Source organism: Panthera tigris, chromosome B3 (genome assembly GCF_018350195.1).
Source record: "Panthera tigris isolate Pti1 chromosome B3, P.tigris_Pti1_mat1.1, whole genome shotgun sequence".
Taxonomy (NCBI): Eukaryota; Metazoa; Chordata; class Mammalia; order Carnivora; family Felidae; genus Panthera; species Panthera tigris.
Window position 1 is genome coordinate 72768784 of NC_056665.1, and position 18266 is coordinate 72787049.

Sequence of the window (18266 nt, forward strand, 5' to 3'; positions counted from 1 at the left end):
CTCTTCTCTTCATTTCATTAAAAGCAGCAAGAAGAAACCCAGTGGAACCTTCATATTTTGCTTTGAAATCTCCCTACTTCTACAACCAAGTTCAGCTTTCCACATAACTACAGGAGGCAATTTCAAATTTTTTCTGCAACTACTTGACATGGATTCCCCTCCTCCAGTTCCCAATAACATATTCCTTACTTCCTTTTGAGACTTCACTAGCAGTATCCTTAAAGACAGATTCTTATAACCCTTAATATAGGGCAGATAGAGCTGGATCTAGAAACACATTGCCGGATTTCCCTCCCTGATGCACACCAGGACACCAGGACCATGCAGAAAGTCACTTCATAACTTAAAGTCTGGCCTTCAGGCCCAGACCTGAAAGGTATTTGAAGGACTGTGTCTCTCCTCCCTCCATGTATTCCCAATCATTCTACATCCACCATGTTTCTACATCCAAAATAGAAACTCCCAGAAACAACTTAGGGAAAATCAGTAGGACTACTGGCAGTGCTTTGTTTGCTTCTTTTAGGTAGAGACAGTGGGGAAATTTTTCTATGGATATGACTACAAATGGAAAGAATTCCCAGGTAGTACAGCCTGAGAATTTTTTATTTTTTGTATCCCATGAGTTCAGAGTATGACACAGCCAGGTAATAAGGATAGAGAAGAAGGTACTAAATTAGGGTAGTTGTACTTTGTGTATTTGTTTGTTTGCCAAAACTCAAATGCTTTCATGGCTTTTTCAGATATTTAAAATAAGGAAGTTTGTCTAGGGACACTCAAAAGTCCCTTTAATTCTAATTTTTGTGATTCTATGATTTGAAAAGATAAAAGTTAAATTAGTGCTTGTGTGAAGTATAACTCTCATAATGCGAGTCTTGGCACTGAGGCCAAGCCCTTGATGAAGTTCAGTTGAGAGTCAGTGATGTTGGTACCTATTAATATTCCAGCCACCCAGAACCCAGGGAAAGCTGAGTGAAAAGTAAGGTCTAAGAATTAGGAGACCAATTGGGTAATAAGCAGTCAACTTATATATATGAAAATGAGCACCTTTGCGGGCACATCACAAATATACACCACAAATCTGTCACATTCAAACTCCAAGTCCCAGGGGGAGATTTGCTAAAATGGGTTACCTCCAAGACTTGTAAACCTACAGGTAAAATATCTCCTTTTTCCATCCCCTGACATTTTTTATTTACCCTGCTACTTACTATGAGTAATTCTGCTTCTGAGTATGTTTAGGTTTATTTCAGAGCAGTTGCTTTCATTTTATTTTTAGTTTTTCACTCAAGTGTAAATGTTAATAAAGTGATACTAGAATGTGTCCCACATCCCCAGCGGTCTAGGTGTTCAGGACCAAGCACTTTTTGTTACAACTTCTCAATCCATTCTAATGTACCCCCAGCCCTGAGAACCACTGGCCTAGAATACTTTAAGGAGGCTGCTCCTCTGTCTGGCCTCCAGGGGGCAATCGTGCCACTAACACAACTCTCAGAACAATGAGAAGATGCTGACACTCTCTGGGGGTGGGTGAGAGGCCTGAACTTAGGACAAAAAAAAAAAAAAAAAAAAAAAGGATGAGCTGAAAATTAGAGGCCTGAATAATATCAGGTCATTGAATGCAGAATCTCTTTAAAATTCTCCTAAACTTAAGGAAGCTCTGTGAGCAACTCTTTCCTTCATCCGCAAGCATAGTTTTCCCAACACCTGTCTTAGACCCAGTCTTCAGGCTTGTAAACTTCTCCATTGGGAGAGGCTCCACGTTTCATTAATAGTTCTTTGGATAAAATTCACTCATAATGGTGGTTATAAAGATTCATCCTTTCCTTTCTTTCCCATCCTTTCTTCCTCCTGCAAGAACAACTTGGTCAGAAGAAGTTGTTCCTTGTCTTGAGCAGGTCACCCTAACCTCTACATGTACCCATCGGTACTCATGTCATGTTTGACTCCTCTGGAATGACAATTTCAGCATCCAGCATCTCAGGGTTTTCTGAAATAGTTCTCAGAAACAACCTGGATAAAGGTCACAGAGGTTTGTGATTTCTTTGTAAAGATTTATCAGGGTGATGGTGAGTTGAGGGTTGGGATGGCCCAGGCACATGGTTAGTTCAAGGAGCTCAGGAACTGTCAAAATAAACATTCAGCTGCCTACCTATCTGGGTAAGAATCAGCAGTGGAGTCTGGGACAATGATCTTTTATGAACAACCTTGTTCAAGCTCCTTATAAAATAAAATATTATTACAAAGAAATTAGAGAAAAATTGTGCCAACTTCAAAAAACACAATGGCTATGAAAAAATAATTTCCAAATTAAAAAATAACAAATACAAAGATGAAAAGAATCCAACCTCATTGATAAACAAAGGCACAATAAAACAACAAGGAAATAATATTTTTTCTCTACAAATTGACAAGTTTTTTAAAGCATTAGATGATGATGTCATAAAACTAAACTCTTAGAAAACACTATAGAAAGGTCAATTTGTACATTCATGGTAAGGGTAATTTGTTAATAGATATAAAATTATTTCATTCCATAAATCTACACCCAGAAATTTACCCCTAAGAAATAATCAGAAAAATAGACCACAAAAAAGCAAATCAGATAAGTATTAAAGAATCAATATCATACAGATCATGTTCTTTTACTCCAATGAATAAAGTTAGATACTATTAGTAAAAATACAACTATAAATAAAAAGAAATAGACTCATAAATAATTATGAACCAGTGGTACCTGAATGGCTCAGTCAGCTAAGGGTCTGACTCTTGATTTCAGCTCAGGTCATGATCTCAGGTCATGATTTCAGGTCAGGTTCATAAGTTCAAGCCCCAGGTCAAGCTCTGGGCTGACAGAGCCCACTCGGGATTCTCTCTCTCCCTCTCTCTATGCCCCTCCCCAACTCTCTTTCTCTAAATAAATAACCTTTAAAAAAATAAAATAATTTATGAACCAGAAAAGAAATTATAATGGAATTGTTAAAATATTTACAATGGAACAATCATGAAAGGTCTACATTTTAAAACTTGAGCAATGTAGCTAAGCAGCACACAGAGAGTTTTTATACCCTTAAAATATATCAAAACAAAAAGACTGAGCATAACGAACTAAACATTCAATCAGAAAGTTTTAAAAGAGAGTAAGAGTAAACAACAAAAGAGAACAAAAATAGTAATAATCAGTGCTACAATTAAGATAATAAAGAGAAAGAACCAAAGGAAAGAATCCATTTAAGTTGGTTCTTTGAAAAGAATTAGAAAATGGACAATTCTGTGATAAGATTTATCAGGAAATTAAGAATATATAAAAACATGGTGTAAAGGAAGATTGTAACTACAGACACAATGAAAATTTAAATGATTTTAAGAACGTGCAAGGAATAAATCCATACAAATTAATTTGAAAACTTGAACAAAATGTAAAACTTTCTAAAAATTATTGTCTAGCAAAACTGACAAGAAAATTGGAAAAGTTGAATTATAATGCACATTAAATAAATTTAAAACTCTATGCAAAAATATGGTTTCACAGGCAAGTTACATCAAACCCAAGACCAATAATTTCCATTCCTGACTACTGAGAAAAATAAAAACAGGAAGACTACTACTCAACACATTTTATGAGACCAGGAGAACCACAATGATGAAAATAAACAAAGATAGATGACAAAGGACAATTATAGACCAATATCACCTATTAAAAGCAATGATTGCTCCTAAACATAATATTAAACAAGCATTGGATAATACTAATACGCCATGATGGATTAGGATTCATCTCAGGAATATGAGGAAGGTTTAATAATAGTACAACATATCACACATAAATGATATTAACTATAAAATTATGTCACTAAATGCAGAAAAGTGATTTGGTCAAGTCTAACATTTATTTCTTTTTTTTTAATTTTTTTTAACGTTTATTCATTTTTGAGACAGAGAGAGACAGAGCATGATTGGGGGAAGGTCAGAGAGAGAGGGAGACACAGAATCTGAAACAGGTTCCAGGCTCTGAGCTGTCAGCACAGAGCCCGATGCGGGGCTCGAACTCATGGACCGCGAGATCATGACCTGAGCCGAAGTCAGATGCCCAACTGACTGAGCCACCCAGGCGCCCCACTAACATTTATTTCTAATTAAAGTCTCTTCACAAATTCAGAAGAAAAGGGAACTTCTTTAATCTGATGAAAGGAATCTTTGAATTTGTTTTCAAAGTGAGATATTAAAAACATTCCCTTAAAATTTTGAAACAGTCAAAGATTTCCAATATTATTCTTTCTATTCTATATTTCAATAAATGTCTTAATGACTGCAGTAAAATTACTAAAACATTAGAACTGGAAAAAGAAAATACATCTATCATTAATCACAGATAGTTGATTCCATCGCTGGGGAAGAAAGTGTATAAATGAGTCTAGAATATCTTCTCCCAGAAAACTAGAAGCTATCACAGATTACAGAGGCCATGTCACAAAGGTTCAGGAGCCAGACTGAAAAGATTTCTGCTAGTAAAGAGGGGGAAATTCCCACATCAATAAGACCATGAATCCAATCAACTAAAACACATCAAGTATGTTTAAATCCATGAGTTCCTAAAACAATCCTCCTTATTTACTTTTAGGGGTTTATTCTGGTTGCCTGAGATTTGCTTGGGACTATTTTGGTGTTTGTCCTGAGAAACACCTCCATCTCAGGCAAGCAGGGATGGTTTGGTCACCCTAGAGGCGAATCAGCTCATTATCCTACAAACTGACAAATGAATGGAAAGAATCCTACACTTAACCTCAAAGGTAATCAAATAATTGACAAGGAAAAATGATCTTAACAGAAATGCTTCAGTTAAAAAATGAAGTAGAAATGATATAATAAGAATATCATTTTGCAAACCAACTCCTATTCAAACAATAGATCAACACACAGAGACACACACACACCAAAAGCCAACCTGACGTTACATGCCTCCTGTGTAAAGGACACAACCCTATGATGTCTGGGATTTGCTTTAATCTAACCAGAACTGAAAGAGGTATAGATGTGTAGGGTGATGCGGGTGTAGACGAACAAGATTGGCCATGACTTGATAATTGTGGAACCTGGAAATGAGTACATGCTCTTTCATTGTACTATTCTCTCTTTGGTACATGTTTGAATTTTCTACAATTAAACACTTTAAACCAACATAATTAACATGCAAACAAATTATCAGAAATGCAAAGACATATTTACAATGCCCGCTGAATCCTATTTAAAACTGTCAAAAAAGGAAACAAAACAATGTCAAACGATAATATGTAAACAAATTAAGTGACACACAGCAGAGTACCTTGAAGCTGTAAAAATCACATTTCACGTACGGTTGAACGACATGGTGGCACATTCATATACATAATGTTCAACACAAAAAATACTTTTAATTTGATCCCAATTCCATTAAAATGTGCACATTTGCATTTAAAAATACTGAAAAAAAATGCAACAAAATGTTAACAGCATTACCTCTGGGTAATGAGATTATTACCAACCTCCTGGTTGGATTTTATGTCTACTTCTCCCCCTTGGTTATGTCCACATTGGGCAAGTTTTCTTTCATGATAACCATACATGACATGTTATCTATCAGTTAGACAACAGAGGCCTGGAGGAAGAGGCAGGAGGCAGGCACACACAGCAGGAAGTGTGACTAAGCTGACGTATGCAGAAACCCCACTGCCAGCTCTATAGAAGCAAGGCCACAGAGCCACCCAGTTCCAATGACACTGCAAAGGGCCTGGCAGGTGGAGACCAAACAAGAGCCATTTCACTAACAGGAAGATCCCCCAGGATGCAGTCCAGACTCCCCACTCTATTGTGCACAGTGGTGGCCTTCATCAGCTTTGGTAAGGAGCCCACCACCCCTGCAGCCAGGGCCCAAGGGAGGAGGCCTGGGAAAGAAGTTAGAAGAGAACTTAGCTGTGCCTTTCTCCATTTTGTTTTCTGGGTGAAAACCTGGCTATTTGATAGCTTTCTTGAAAGCTATGTCAGCAGCTAAGTTATTTTTCCTTCTTTTCTACAGGTTCCAGCAATACACAGAGCGTCACTCAATCTCCAAGTTCAGTGCATAAACAAGAGGGAGAATCTGCGAATTTGTTCTGCCGTTTCACACTCAGCTATACTTACTATGTGATGAGCTGGTTTCAACAGCCTTCCAATGGAAAGATGACTGAAATCATTTATCTTTATTCTGATAGCACAAACACTAAGAAAGGACGATATTCTGTGTCATATCAGGCAAGAGACAAAGCTCTAAGGCTCACCATCACAGGCTTGATGCCTACAGACTCAGGCGTCTATTTCTGTGCTGTTGGAGAAGCTGCACGGTGAGAGGAATGGCAGGGAGAGCCATACAAAAACCCCTGGGCTCAGCATGAAACAGCCACCTGCTCCAGGAGCTTAGGAGAAAACAACCACAGAACAGGAAAAGGTAAACAGAAGGTAGGGTGGGTGGCACTGGTGGGTCTAGAGAGGAAGCTGATGAATGTTCTAGCAATAATCTTCCCACATCTGGTATCAGATGAAGAGTTGTGGTTACAAGATCCCAGTCTCAAGAGTATTTTCATCGCAAAATCCCATAACCAATCAGGATACGCATCTATCTCTTCTGCTGCCCAACATCCATCCCTCTGTTTCTGGTGACCACACCTGGATTTTCCCTGGATAACCAAGCCACGCATCCTCCTACCCCATATTTGGGTTTAGATGAGGCCGACGCCAGCCTTGGACTCCCTGGCCAATTAACATACTTCTCTCTCTGACCATAGTTAATTGTTTCAAGGATGGGTACCTGCCCCAAGTCTACATCCCAAAACTTACTATGAAACTCTTGGGAATACTGCTGGGAATATAAGAGGCTAGGATACAACCATTCAGCTGCCAGCAGCCCTCTTCCCACCACAAAGGAAGAGTATGATCCTGAAAGAGAGAGAGTGAAACTGAGCTCCCTTAACATTGTTTGAGGTCCGGACCCTTAGTGATCAGAAATGTACTTGGATTTTTCAGTTGTATACCCACACTGTCTTCACTTCTGTTCCTCCAGAAGAAGATAAGGATTCAAGTGCAAGTGATTTAGTTGGGAGGTGATCCCAAGATGCAGGGCAGTGGCAGTGGGAAGAGTGAAAGGAAAGGATGTCAGCCAGTGAAATTCATGTGTTTTAATGCAATCCCTATCACATACCACTAGCATTTTTCACAGAGCTAGAATAAACAATCCTAAAATTTGTATGAAACTCCAAAAGACCCTAAATAGCCAATGCGATCTTAAAAAAAATGCAAAGCTGGAGGCATCACTAATCTGGACTTCAAGCTATAACACAAAGCTGTAATCATCAGGACAGTCTGGTAATGGCACAAAAACAGACACCAAAATCAGTGGAACAGAATAGAGAATCCAGAAGTGGAGCCATAAGTATATGTTCAAGTACCTTTGAAAGCAGGAAAGAGTAACCAATGGAAAAAAGACTGTCTCTTCAACAAATGGTGTTGGGAAAACTGGACAGCAACATGCAGAAGAATGAAACTGGACCACTATTTGGACTACACACAAAAATAAATTCAAAATGGGTGAAAGACCTAATTGTGAGACAGGAAACCATCAAAATTCTAGAAAAGAACACAGGCAGAAACCTCTTTGGCCGTGGCTACAGCAACTTCTTACTAGACACATTGCTTGAGGCAAGGGACCCAAGAGCAAACATGAACTATTGGGACCTCATCAAGATAAAAACCTTCCGCACAGTGAAGGAAACAATCAACAAAACTTACAGAATGGAAGAAGATATTTGCAAACAACATATCTGAATAAGGGTTAGAATCCAAAATCTCTAAAGAACCTAATCAAACTCAACACCCCCAAAAACAAATAATCCAGTTAAGAAATGAGCAGAAGACATGAATAGGCACTTTTCCAAAGAAGACATCCAGAGACTAATAGACACATAAAAAGATGCTCCACATCACTCATCATCAGGGAAATACAAATCAAAATCACAATGAGATACCACCTCACACCTGTCTGAATGGCTAAAATTAACAACATAAGAAACAACAGGTATTGGCGAGGGTGTGGAGAAAGGGGAGCCCTCTTGCACTATTGGTGGGACTGCAAACCAGTGCAGCCATTCTGGAGAACTGCATGGAGGTTCCTTAAAAAGTTAAAAATAGAACTACCCTATGGTCCAGCAATTGCACTAGTGTTTACCCAAAGGAAACAAAAATTCAGATTTGAGAGGTACATGAACCCCAATATTTATAGCAGCATTTTCAACAATAGCCAAACTATGAATAAAGCCCATATGTCCATCAACTAATGAATGGATAAAGAAGAGGTGATATATATATACAATGGAATATTATTCAGGCATCAAAAAAAGGAATAAGGAAATAAGGAAACAGTTTGGGTTTCTCTCTCTCTCCCTCTGCCCCTCTCCCCAGCTCAGGCTGTCTCCCTCCCTCCTTCCCTCCCCCCCCTTCTCTAATATAAAATAAAATTTAAATTAAAAAGAAAGTTTAAGAAAAATAAGAAAAACCTGAGAATTAGTCATAGCCAAGAGGAGCCTAAGGAGACATGAAAACTAAATGTAATGTGGTCTCTTAGTGGGATTCTGTAGTAGATAAAGGACATTAGGTAAAATCAAAGTAAATCTAGTAAAGTATGAACTTCAGTTAATAATGTATCAGTATTGTTTTATTAATTGTGGCAAATGTACCATTGTAAGATGTTAATAGTAAGGGAAACTGGGTGTGCAGTGTATGGAATCTATGTGTACTATTTTCATGACTTTTCTATAAATCTATAACTGTTCTAAAATTAAACTTATTATAAAAACTTACGGGGCACCTGGGTGGCTCAGTCGGTTAATCAGCCGACTTCGGCTCAGGTCATGATCTCACGGTCCGTGGGTTCGAGCCCCGCGTCGGGCTCTGTGCTGACAGCTCAGAGTCTGGAGCCTGTTTCAGATTCTGTGTCTCCCTCTCTCTGACCCTCCCCGTTCATGCTCTGTCTCTCTCTGTCTCAAAAATAAATAAACGTTAAAAAAAAAAATTAAAAAAAAAAAACTTACAAAACTATAGGTTTTATATGACCTGCACTTTGTGGAGGGAGAATTACAATTTTATGTATAGTCATATCATTATTTATACATCAAAAGGAGTCTTGAACTGTGCTGTGCAAACATAGCCAGAGGGTACAGTGGTTATGGGACACGTGGATTGTGACTAATCCAAATTAAGATGTGCTGTGAGTGTCAAATATACACCAGCTTTCAAAGACTTCCATGAAGAAAAAAATATAAACATTCGCATTAATATTTATTTATTAACTAATGTTGAAATGATATTTGGGGTTTATCAGGTTAAATAACATATTTTTAAAATTAATTTTGTATATTTATTTATAGTTTCTTTTAATGTGACTCCTAAAAAATTTAAATTATTTATGTGGTTCAGATTGTATTTCTATTGATAGCAGTGGTCTAAAAGGATAGACATGAAATGTTAGCAATTGTTATTCCTGATAGTGGAATCCAAGGTAACTTTTTAGCTTAGTTTTTTTTTTTTTTTTTTTTGAGAGATCTTGAAGGAAGCAATTTATTACATAATAAAAGAGGGATACACAACCTTAGTACCATAAAATTAAGATGGAAGATAACAGTGTGGGCTTGCAGTAGGAGTCTGTGAACCATTTTCCAAAAAAGAATTGAACCAGGGGGCCTGGCTGGCTCAGTCGGTAGGGCATGCAACTCTTGATCTTGGGGTCATGAGTTAGGGCCCCACGTTGTGGGTAGAGATTACTTAAAATAAAAAGAATTGAACCTGAATTTTAAGGATCAGTGGGATTTTACAAAATGGACAGGAGGTAAGTCATTCCCTGTGAAAAGTGAAGGCTTAGCATCATGAAAGTGCTTCTCTCTTGGGTAAGAAAGAGAGGCTAGTGAACTGAAATGAGTTCTAAAAAAACTCATGAGCTCCAAAGAAATGAGTTAGTGTTTGTTGGATGCATGGATGGATGGATGATTAGATAATAGGTGATAGATAGATAGATAGATAGATAGATAGATAGATAGATAGATAATATAGGTGGGTGGGTAGGTAGATAAATGAATAAAGAATAGACAGATAAATCCGCAAGTTTTGAGGCTGGGCTCAAATTTTACCGAGAATGTCTCCCAACACAGAAGCATGATGATAAGTTGTATTCTTTTTGCAGAGCAACCTGGCTATTTTTGTCCAGCTGAAAGAAAGGAATTGTGGGTATCCAAAATCGCATTGAATTAAGACATTTGAATGTGGTCAGAACTACAGGGATATGCCTAGGCTTAGGATGTAATCAGGGTAGTGTGGCCTTTTAACATTATGTGTGGGTGTGTTTTCTCACAAACACATGTGCAGAGACACACATAAAACTTTGGGTTTTTCTTTTCCTTTTTACTGTGTTAGGTCAAGCTTTTGTTTTGAGTGAATTGTCACTTGCCAGTGTCCCATGTGTGGGAGCCCAAAACCCCATGTAGATGAGATACTTGGATCCATAATAATAATGGTAGCAAGTATTTACATAACTTGGATAAAGGATCCAATTCAGCTGGTTGGGGAAAAGAATATTTTTAAGGATATTCTTTTATTTATTTTTTTTTTTAAGTAGGCTCCACGCCCAACCTGGGGCTTGAACTCACAACCCTGAGATCAAGAGTCACATGCTTTCCCGAATGAGCCCACCAGGTGCCCCTGGGGAAAAGAATATTCTTTTTTTGTTTGTTTTTTTTTGTTTGTTTTTGGTTTTTTTGGTTTTTTTTTTTTTAATCTAATCTAGTAGATATTTTTTTGAAATTTCTGGGTATTTTTTTTTATTTTATTTTTTTAAATTTACATCCAAATTAGTTACCATATAGTGCAACAATGATTTCAGGAGTAGATTCCTTAATGCCCCTTACCCATTTAGCCCATCCCCCCTCCCACAACCCCTCCAGTAACTCTCTGTTCTCCATATTTAAGAGTCTCTTATGTTTTGTCCCCCTCCCTGTTTTTATATTATTTGTGCTTCCCTTCCCTTATGTTCACCTGTTTTGTCTCTTAAAGTCCTCATATGAGCGAAGTCATATGATATTTGTCTTTCCCTGACTAATTTCACTTAGCATAATACCCTCCCATTGCATCCATATAGTTGCAAATGGCAAGATTTCATTCATTTGATTGCTGAGTAATACTCCATTGTATACATATACCACATCTTCTTTAGCCGTTCCTCCATCAATGGACATTTGGGCTCTTTCCATACTTTGGCTATTGTTGATAGTGCTGCTATAAACACGGGGGTGCATGTGTCCCTTTGAAACAGCACCCCTGTATCCTGTGGATAAATGCCTAGTAGTGCAATTGCTGGGTCATAGGGCAGTTCTATTTTTAGTTTTTTGAGGAACTTCCCCACTGTTTTCCAGAGTGGCTGCACCAGCTTGCATTCCCACCAGCAGTGCAAGAGAGATCTTCTGTCTCCACATCCTCACCAACATCTGTTGTTGTCTGAGTTGTTAATGTTAGCCATTCAGACAGGTGCAAGGTGGTTATCTCATTGTGGTTTTGAGTTGTATTTCCCTGATGATGAATGCTGTTGAGCATTTTTTCATGTGTCAGTTGGCCATCTGGATGTCTTCTTTGGAGAAGCGTCTATTCGTGTCTTTTGCCCATTTCTTCACTGGATTATTTTTTTTCAGGTGTTGAGTTTGATAAGTTCTTTATAGATTTTGGATACTAACCCTTTATCTGATATGTCGTTTGCAAATATCTTCTCCCATTCTGTCAGTTGCTTTTTAGCTTTGCTGATTGTTTCCTTCACTGTGCAGAAGCTTTTTATTTGATGAGGTCCCAATGGTTCATTTTTGCTTTTGTTTCCTTTACCTCCAGAGACGTGTTGAGTAAGAAGTTGCTGCGGCCAAGATCAAAGAGGTTTTTGCCTGCTTTCTCCTCAAGGATTTTGATGGCTTCCTGTCTTACATTGAGGCCTTTCATCCATTTTGAGTTTATTTTTGTGTCTGGTGTAAGAAAATGGTCCAGGTTCATTCTTCTGCATGTCGCTGTCCAGTTTTCCCAGCACCAGTTGCTGAAGAGACTGTATATATTCCACTGAATATTCTTTCCTACTTTGTCAAAGATTAGTTGGCCATATGTTTGTGGGTCCATTCCTTGGTTCTCTATTCTGTTCCATTGATCTGAGTGTCTGTTTTTGTGCCATAGCTTTCCTTTTTCTAATTTTTCTTCAATAAATGTGTGTTCCTTGTACAATAAAAAAAAGTAATAAAAATATAGACACAAAGAACTACTGCTATGAAATGTCATACTAACAGATGGAGCATCAAGCAAAAATGTTAAGCCATAGAGTCCTTCATTAATTAATTATTCATCCACTCATTTGAATATACATATATTAAGTATCCCATGTGCAAGGCACAAGGACAGTTCCTGGGACTACAAATACACAAAAAATTATTTCCTACAAGGTCACAGTCCACATGGCCAAATAGTCTTATAAATAAAATTTTAAAACACTGTAAGGTCAGTGATACTATGGGATTCCTGTTGTCAATTCTCCTCTATTTCCTGCTTTTAATGCTGCTTTTTTCCTGACTCCCACCTTAGTCTAATTCTTGTCCACACCTAGATTGCAGCTAATACATATATGCTAATGACTATGCCTCTAACCTTGATTTTGCACCAGACCTATGTATACAGCCCACAGCCTTTGGGTCAGGTGACCCTTGAGCAATATAAAATGTATAAACCTAAAACCCATAACCTTTAACCTCCCCTACTTCAAGATCTTCTGCCTCCACATTTCTTGTTTTAATTGGTGATACTGTCTTACCTTACAGCTCTGTGTAAAAGGCAAATTTAGGTATTTTACTTCACTTCTCACAGCTTTTTAGACTAAGCCTGGCACAAGCCCACATAAGATTCTCATTTAGCTGCCTCATCTCCTGACACATCTGTCACCAACGTAGACCTGGAATTACCAAAATACTGAATTCAGGAAATATCATGAGTTAATACATCTCTTGTCTCCATCCTTCCCTCTACCCTACTCTTTGTTTGGAGTTTCCAACCTCATCACTACCTCCTCCTCATTGTCCTCTGACTTCTTCTCTCTGAAGCCTTCCTTGATCTTCTAGGCAAGTTTAAAGTCTCTCTCATCTGGCTCCCTTTGAAATTTGTACTTATCTATGAGAACAGCACTTATCTCCTTATATATTTTTATATTTATTGCCTTCTTCCTCTAGGATACTCAATTTCTTGACACCAGAGATTATGTCTCTTTCACATCGATATTCCCAACATTACACAGATCATAACAAATAGAAGACTCTCAAGTTTATTGAATATTTCCCATCGTCCTTCACCTTTCTTACTCTACTGGGGTCACTCTTACCCTTGAGTGCCCCAAGCAGGCTTCCACATCTGGGTTTTTCTTACTAGACTATTCTTGCTTCAAATAGTCTCCTTAATCCCATCATTCAGATCCCTGCTCAAATGCCACCCCATTAGAGACATCTTTACTCCAATATAGATAGTACCTACCTAACACATTCTCTCTTCCCCTTTACCCTGTCTCACATTTTTCATTGCAATCATCACTAGCAAATATATTATATGTTGTTGGAATATATTTTTACATGTATCTCCACCACAAGATAAGCATCAAAGCTTGGGACTTTGAATTATTCAACAAATGAACAAAGATCTGGTGCATCTATAAAAATATAAATGATGGTATTTATCACCTACATATGACACTGTCTCTCTTCCATTTCCCGTTCATTTGCTTTATTCTCATCAAGCCATATATCTAGGACAAAAGAAAGATTAAGACACAAATTTCCAAGAATTGTCAAGTATAATAAGACTGAGTAAGCAATAATATTATAAGATGAAAATGGGCAATGGTTCAGCTAACTTTTTTTTTAATTGTTTTTAACGTTTATTTATTTTTGAGAGACAGATCATGAGCTGGAGAGAGGCAGAGAGAGAGGGAGACACAGAATCTGAAGCAGGCTCCAGGCTTCAAGCTGTCAGCACAGAGCCAGATGCGGGGCTCGAACCCACAAACCGTGAGATTGTGACCTGAGCTGAAGTAGGCTGCTTAGCCACCCAGGCGACGACTGAGCCACCCAGGCGACACTGAACTCCTACTTTTATTCTGTTCACTGTCACTTTCAATCCAATCTGGTAGTGTTTCTGCTGAAATAATTGTCTCAAACACTTCCTGAGTCCACCATGGATTTCAATGAAGTTTACTCCTTTAGAAAAAAGCCACACCTACAGATCCTTTCCAGATAACCTGTACCTGTGGCCCCTGCTCAGACAGCTGAGGAACATTTCTCTTAAGCTTCCTAGAAGTACTATCATGTGGTTGGAAGTCACATCCAAACCGCTTGAAAGAGCTCCTTGTGCGACTGAATACTCCCATCCCTCAATCCTTCTGAAGTTTTGATCAAAGATTATATAGTCACACTGTCACATTTTTTCTTTGTGCCACACTATCTTAATTTTTGCATCTTTTTCTGTTAGAATAAATTGAGAATTTACAGATTCATCCAGTCCTGGTTCCTTTTTGTTTCACAATTCTTTCCTCCATTTATCTCTCTTCTCTTCATTTCATTAAAAGCAGCAAGAAGAAACCAGGTGAAACCTTCTTACGTTGCTTTGAAATCTCCCCAGCTCTACAACAGAGTTCAGCTTTCTGCATAACTATAGGAGGTAATTTCAAAATTTTTCTGCAACTCTTGAACTGGATTCCCCTCCTCCAGTTCCCAATAACATAGTCTTTACTTCCTTCTAAGACTTCATTAGCAGTATCCTTAAAGTCCAGATTTCTGTTAGCCCTTAATATAGGGCAGATAGAGCTGGATCTAGAAACACATTGCCAGATTTCCCTCCCTGATGCACAGCAGGAAGTTAGGACCATGCAGAAAGTCACTTCATAACTTGAAGTCTGTCCCTCAGGCACAGGCCTGAGAGGTATTTCAAGGTGTTTCTCTCCTCCCTCCATCTATCCACAACCTTCTACATCCATGAAGTTTCTACATCCAGAAACAGAAACTCCCAGAAACAACTTAGAGAATGAGGACAGAGAAGAAGGTACGAAAGTAGGGTAGCTATAATTTATGTTTATTTGTTTGCCAAATATAAAATGCTCTTATGTCTTTTTTTCAGATCTTTAAAATAAGGAAGTTTGCCTGGGGAACCTCAAAAGGCCCTTTAATTCTAATTTTTGTGATTTTATGATTTGAAAAGATAAAATTTAAATTAGTGCTGGTGTTGAAGTAGAACTATCAAAAATGCTAGTCTTGGCACTGAAACCAAGCCCTTGATCCAGTTTCAGTTGAGAGCTCAGTGATGTTGGCCCCTACTAATATTCCAGCCACCCAGAACCCAGGGAAAGCTGAGTGAAAAGTAAGGTCTAAGAATTAGGAGGCCAACTTGGGTAATCAGCAGTCAACTTATATATGAAAATGAGCACCTTCGTGGGCATGTCACAAATACACACCAAAAATCTGTCACGCTCAAACTCCAAGTCCCAGGGGGAGATTTGCTAAAACGGATTAACCTCCCAGACTGGTAAACATACAGGTAAACCTACAGGTAAAATATCTCCTTTTTCCATCCCCCTGACATCTTTTATTTACCCTACTGCTTTCTATGAGTGATTCTGCTTCTGGGTATGTTTAGATTTATTTCAGAGCAGTTGCTTTCATTTCCATCTTAATGTTTCACTCAAAGTTAAACCTTAATGTGGTGATACTGTAATGTGTCCCCACATCTCCAGTGGTCTAGGTGCTCAGGACTGAGCCTCTTTGTTACAACTCCTCAATTTCTTCTAATGTGCAGTCAGCCTGGAGATCCAAGACCTAGAATACTTTAAGGCGGCTGCTCCTCTCTCTGGCCTCCAGGGGGTAATCGTGCCACTAACACAACTCTCAGAACAATGAGAAGATGCTGACACTCTCTGGGGGTGGGTGAGAGGCCTGAACTCAGGACAAAAAAGGAATAAGGATGAAAATTAGAAGCCTGAGTAATATTGAGGTAATTGAGGCCGAATCTCTTTAAAATTCTCTGAAACCTTAGGAAACTGTGAGCAACTCTTTCCTTCTCCTGCAAGCACAATTTTCCCAAAGCCTGTCTTCTACCCAATCCCAGGCTTGTAAACCTCTCCATTGGGAGAAGCTCCCCATTTCATTATCATGCCTTGGGGCAAGATGCACTTTATAACAATGGTTATAAAGATTCATCCTTTATAACAAACCCCTGTCAGAAGAATAACTTGGTCAGGAGAACTTGTTACTTATCTTGAGCAGGTCACCCTAAGCTTTACGTGTACCCGTTGGTACTCATGTCATCTTTGACTCTTCTGGAATGACAATTTCAGCAGCCAGGATCTCAGAGTTTTCTGAAATAGTTCTCAGAAACAACCTGGATAAAGGCCATGGATCTTCCGTGGTTTGTATGTTAAGATACATCAGGGTAATGGCGAGTTGTGGGGTTGGGAGGGCCCAGGTATATGATTAGTTCAAGGAGCTCAGGAACTGTCAAAATAAACATCTAGCTGCCTAGCTATCTGGCTAAGAATCCTAATGGACTCTGGGATAATGATCGTTTATGAACAAAGTTATTTAATATCCTTAAAAAATAAAACATTTTTACAAAGAAACTCGAGAAAAATTATACCAATTTTTAAAAATGCAATGGATATGAACAAATAATTTCCAAATAAAAAAAAAACAAAAAAACAAGCACAGGGGCGCCTGGGTGGCTCAGTCGGTTGAACGTCTAACCTCAGTTCCGGTCATGATATGGGTTCGAGCCCCATGTCAGGTTCTGTGCTGACAGCTGGCTCAGAGCCTGGAGACTGCTTCAGATTCTCTGTCTCCTTCTCCCTCTACCCCTCCCCAGCTCACACTCTGTCTCACTCTATCTCTCAAAAATAAATAAATGTAAAAAATTAAACAATTAAAAAAAAACAAGCACAAATACGAAAAGAGTCCAATGTCATGGTGAACAAATGCATTATAAAACAATAAGCAAATATTTTTTTCTCTACAAATTGTTAAGTACTTTGTTTTAAATCATTAGATGCTGATGTCATGAAACGAAACTCTTAGAAAATGCTATAAAAATGTCAATTTGTACAGTCATTGGAAGGGTAATTTATTAATATGTATAAAATTATTTCACCCAACAATTCTATATTAGGAAATTTTTTTTTATATTCTCCCATTCATTGTATTTTCAGAGTATACAATGCAAAACAGGCCTTTCAACTCTAAGATACACAAATATGCTATCGACAAATATTCTCACTTTATAAATGTTCAAGGTAGGGCCAAGTCCTTTAAGTACTGGTGCTCTCTCTTGCACATTTTCTGAGGGGAGTTGGCAAAAGGAGCTCGGGCCCTCATACCCTTACTCCTGGATCTGTTAGGTGACTTTCCAATGTACAGATAGAGAGGTAGGGGTGCTAAAGAACTTACACCCAGACCAGAAAAGAAAAGCAGTTGTTAGTATTTAATGAACCTCTCTCCATGTGGCTTCAGGCTACTAAGACACAGGCTCCCTCACACCCTTAATCTTTTCCTCAGCTCTTTTACTGAAGAGTTTGGCCTTCACAATGACAGGCTGTTTGGGGAGCTTTCCCTTTCCCAATACTTTGTAGTAGCCCAATCGCACCACATCAATGACAGGAGCAGCTCCAGTCTTGTTTTTGGCAGCATTTACCCGTGTCCCCTTACTGACTAAGGTCCACAGTTTATCAAGGCTAACAGTTGGGCAGAAGCTCTGGTTCCTTTTTAAGTGGTAATGCCTCATACCAACTTTTCCAAAGTAACCTGGATGATATTTGTCAAAGTTGATCCTGTGGTGATGCATACCACCAGCATTACCCCCGCCTCCTGGGTGCTTCCGGTGCTTGCCGATGCAGCCGTGGCCATGGCTCATGTGGCCCCGAAGTTTCCGGGTCTTCCTCAGTCTGGATGGCATGTCAGTGGCCCAGAACAAAGCTCTATATTAGGAAATTTATCCTTAATAAATAGTCAGAAAAAGGGATGCATGGGTGGCTCATTTGGTTAATCACTAGACTTCAGCTCAGGTCATGATCTCACCGTTCGTGGGTTCGAGCCCCATGTTGAGCTCTATGCTCAGAGCCTGGAGTTGTTTCACATTTTCTGTCTCTCTCTCTCTCTCCACCCCTCCCCAAT

At 38.6% G+C, this 18266-nt stretch overlaps 2 protein-coding genes across 2 annotated transcripts in view; one reads left to right on the plus strand and one right to left on the minus strand.

Moving 5' to 3' along the window:
• The window catches only part of LOC102961379 (M1-specific T cell receptor alpha chain-like), a 476819-nt gene that overhangs the window by 220293 nt on the left and 238260 nt on the right, over window positions 1-18266 (plus strand). The window lies entirely within an intron of this gene.
• Window positions 17611-18048, minus strand: LOC102961083 (60S ribosomal protein L27a-like). The gene has a single exon (XM_042989362.1). The coding sequence runs from the start codon at window positions 18046-18048 to the stop codon at window positions 17611-17613; it is 438 nt and encodes a 145-aa protein (XP_042845296.1).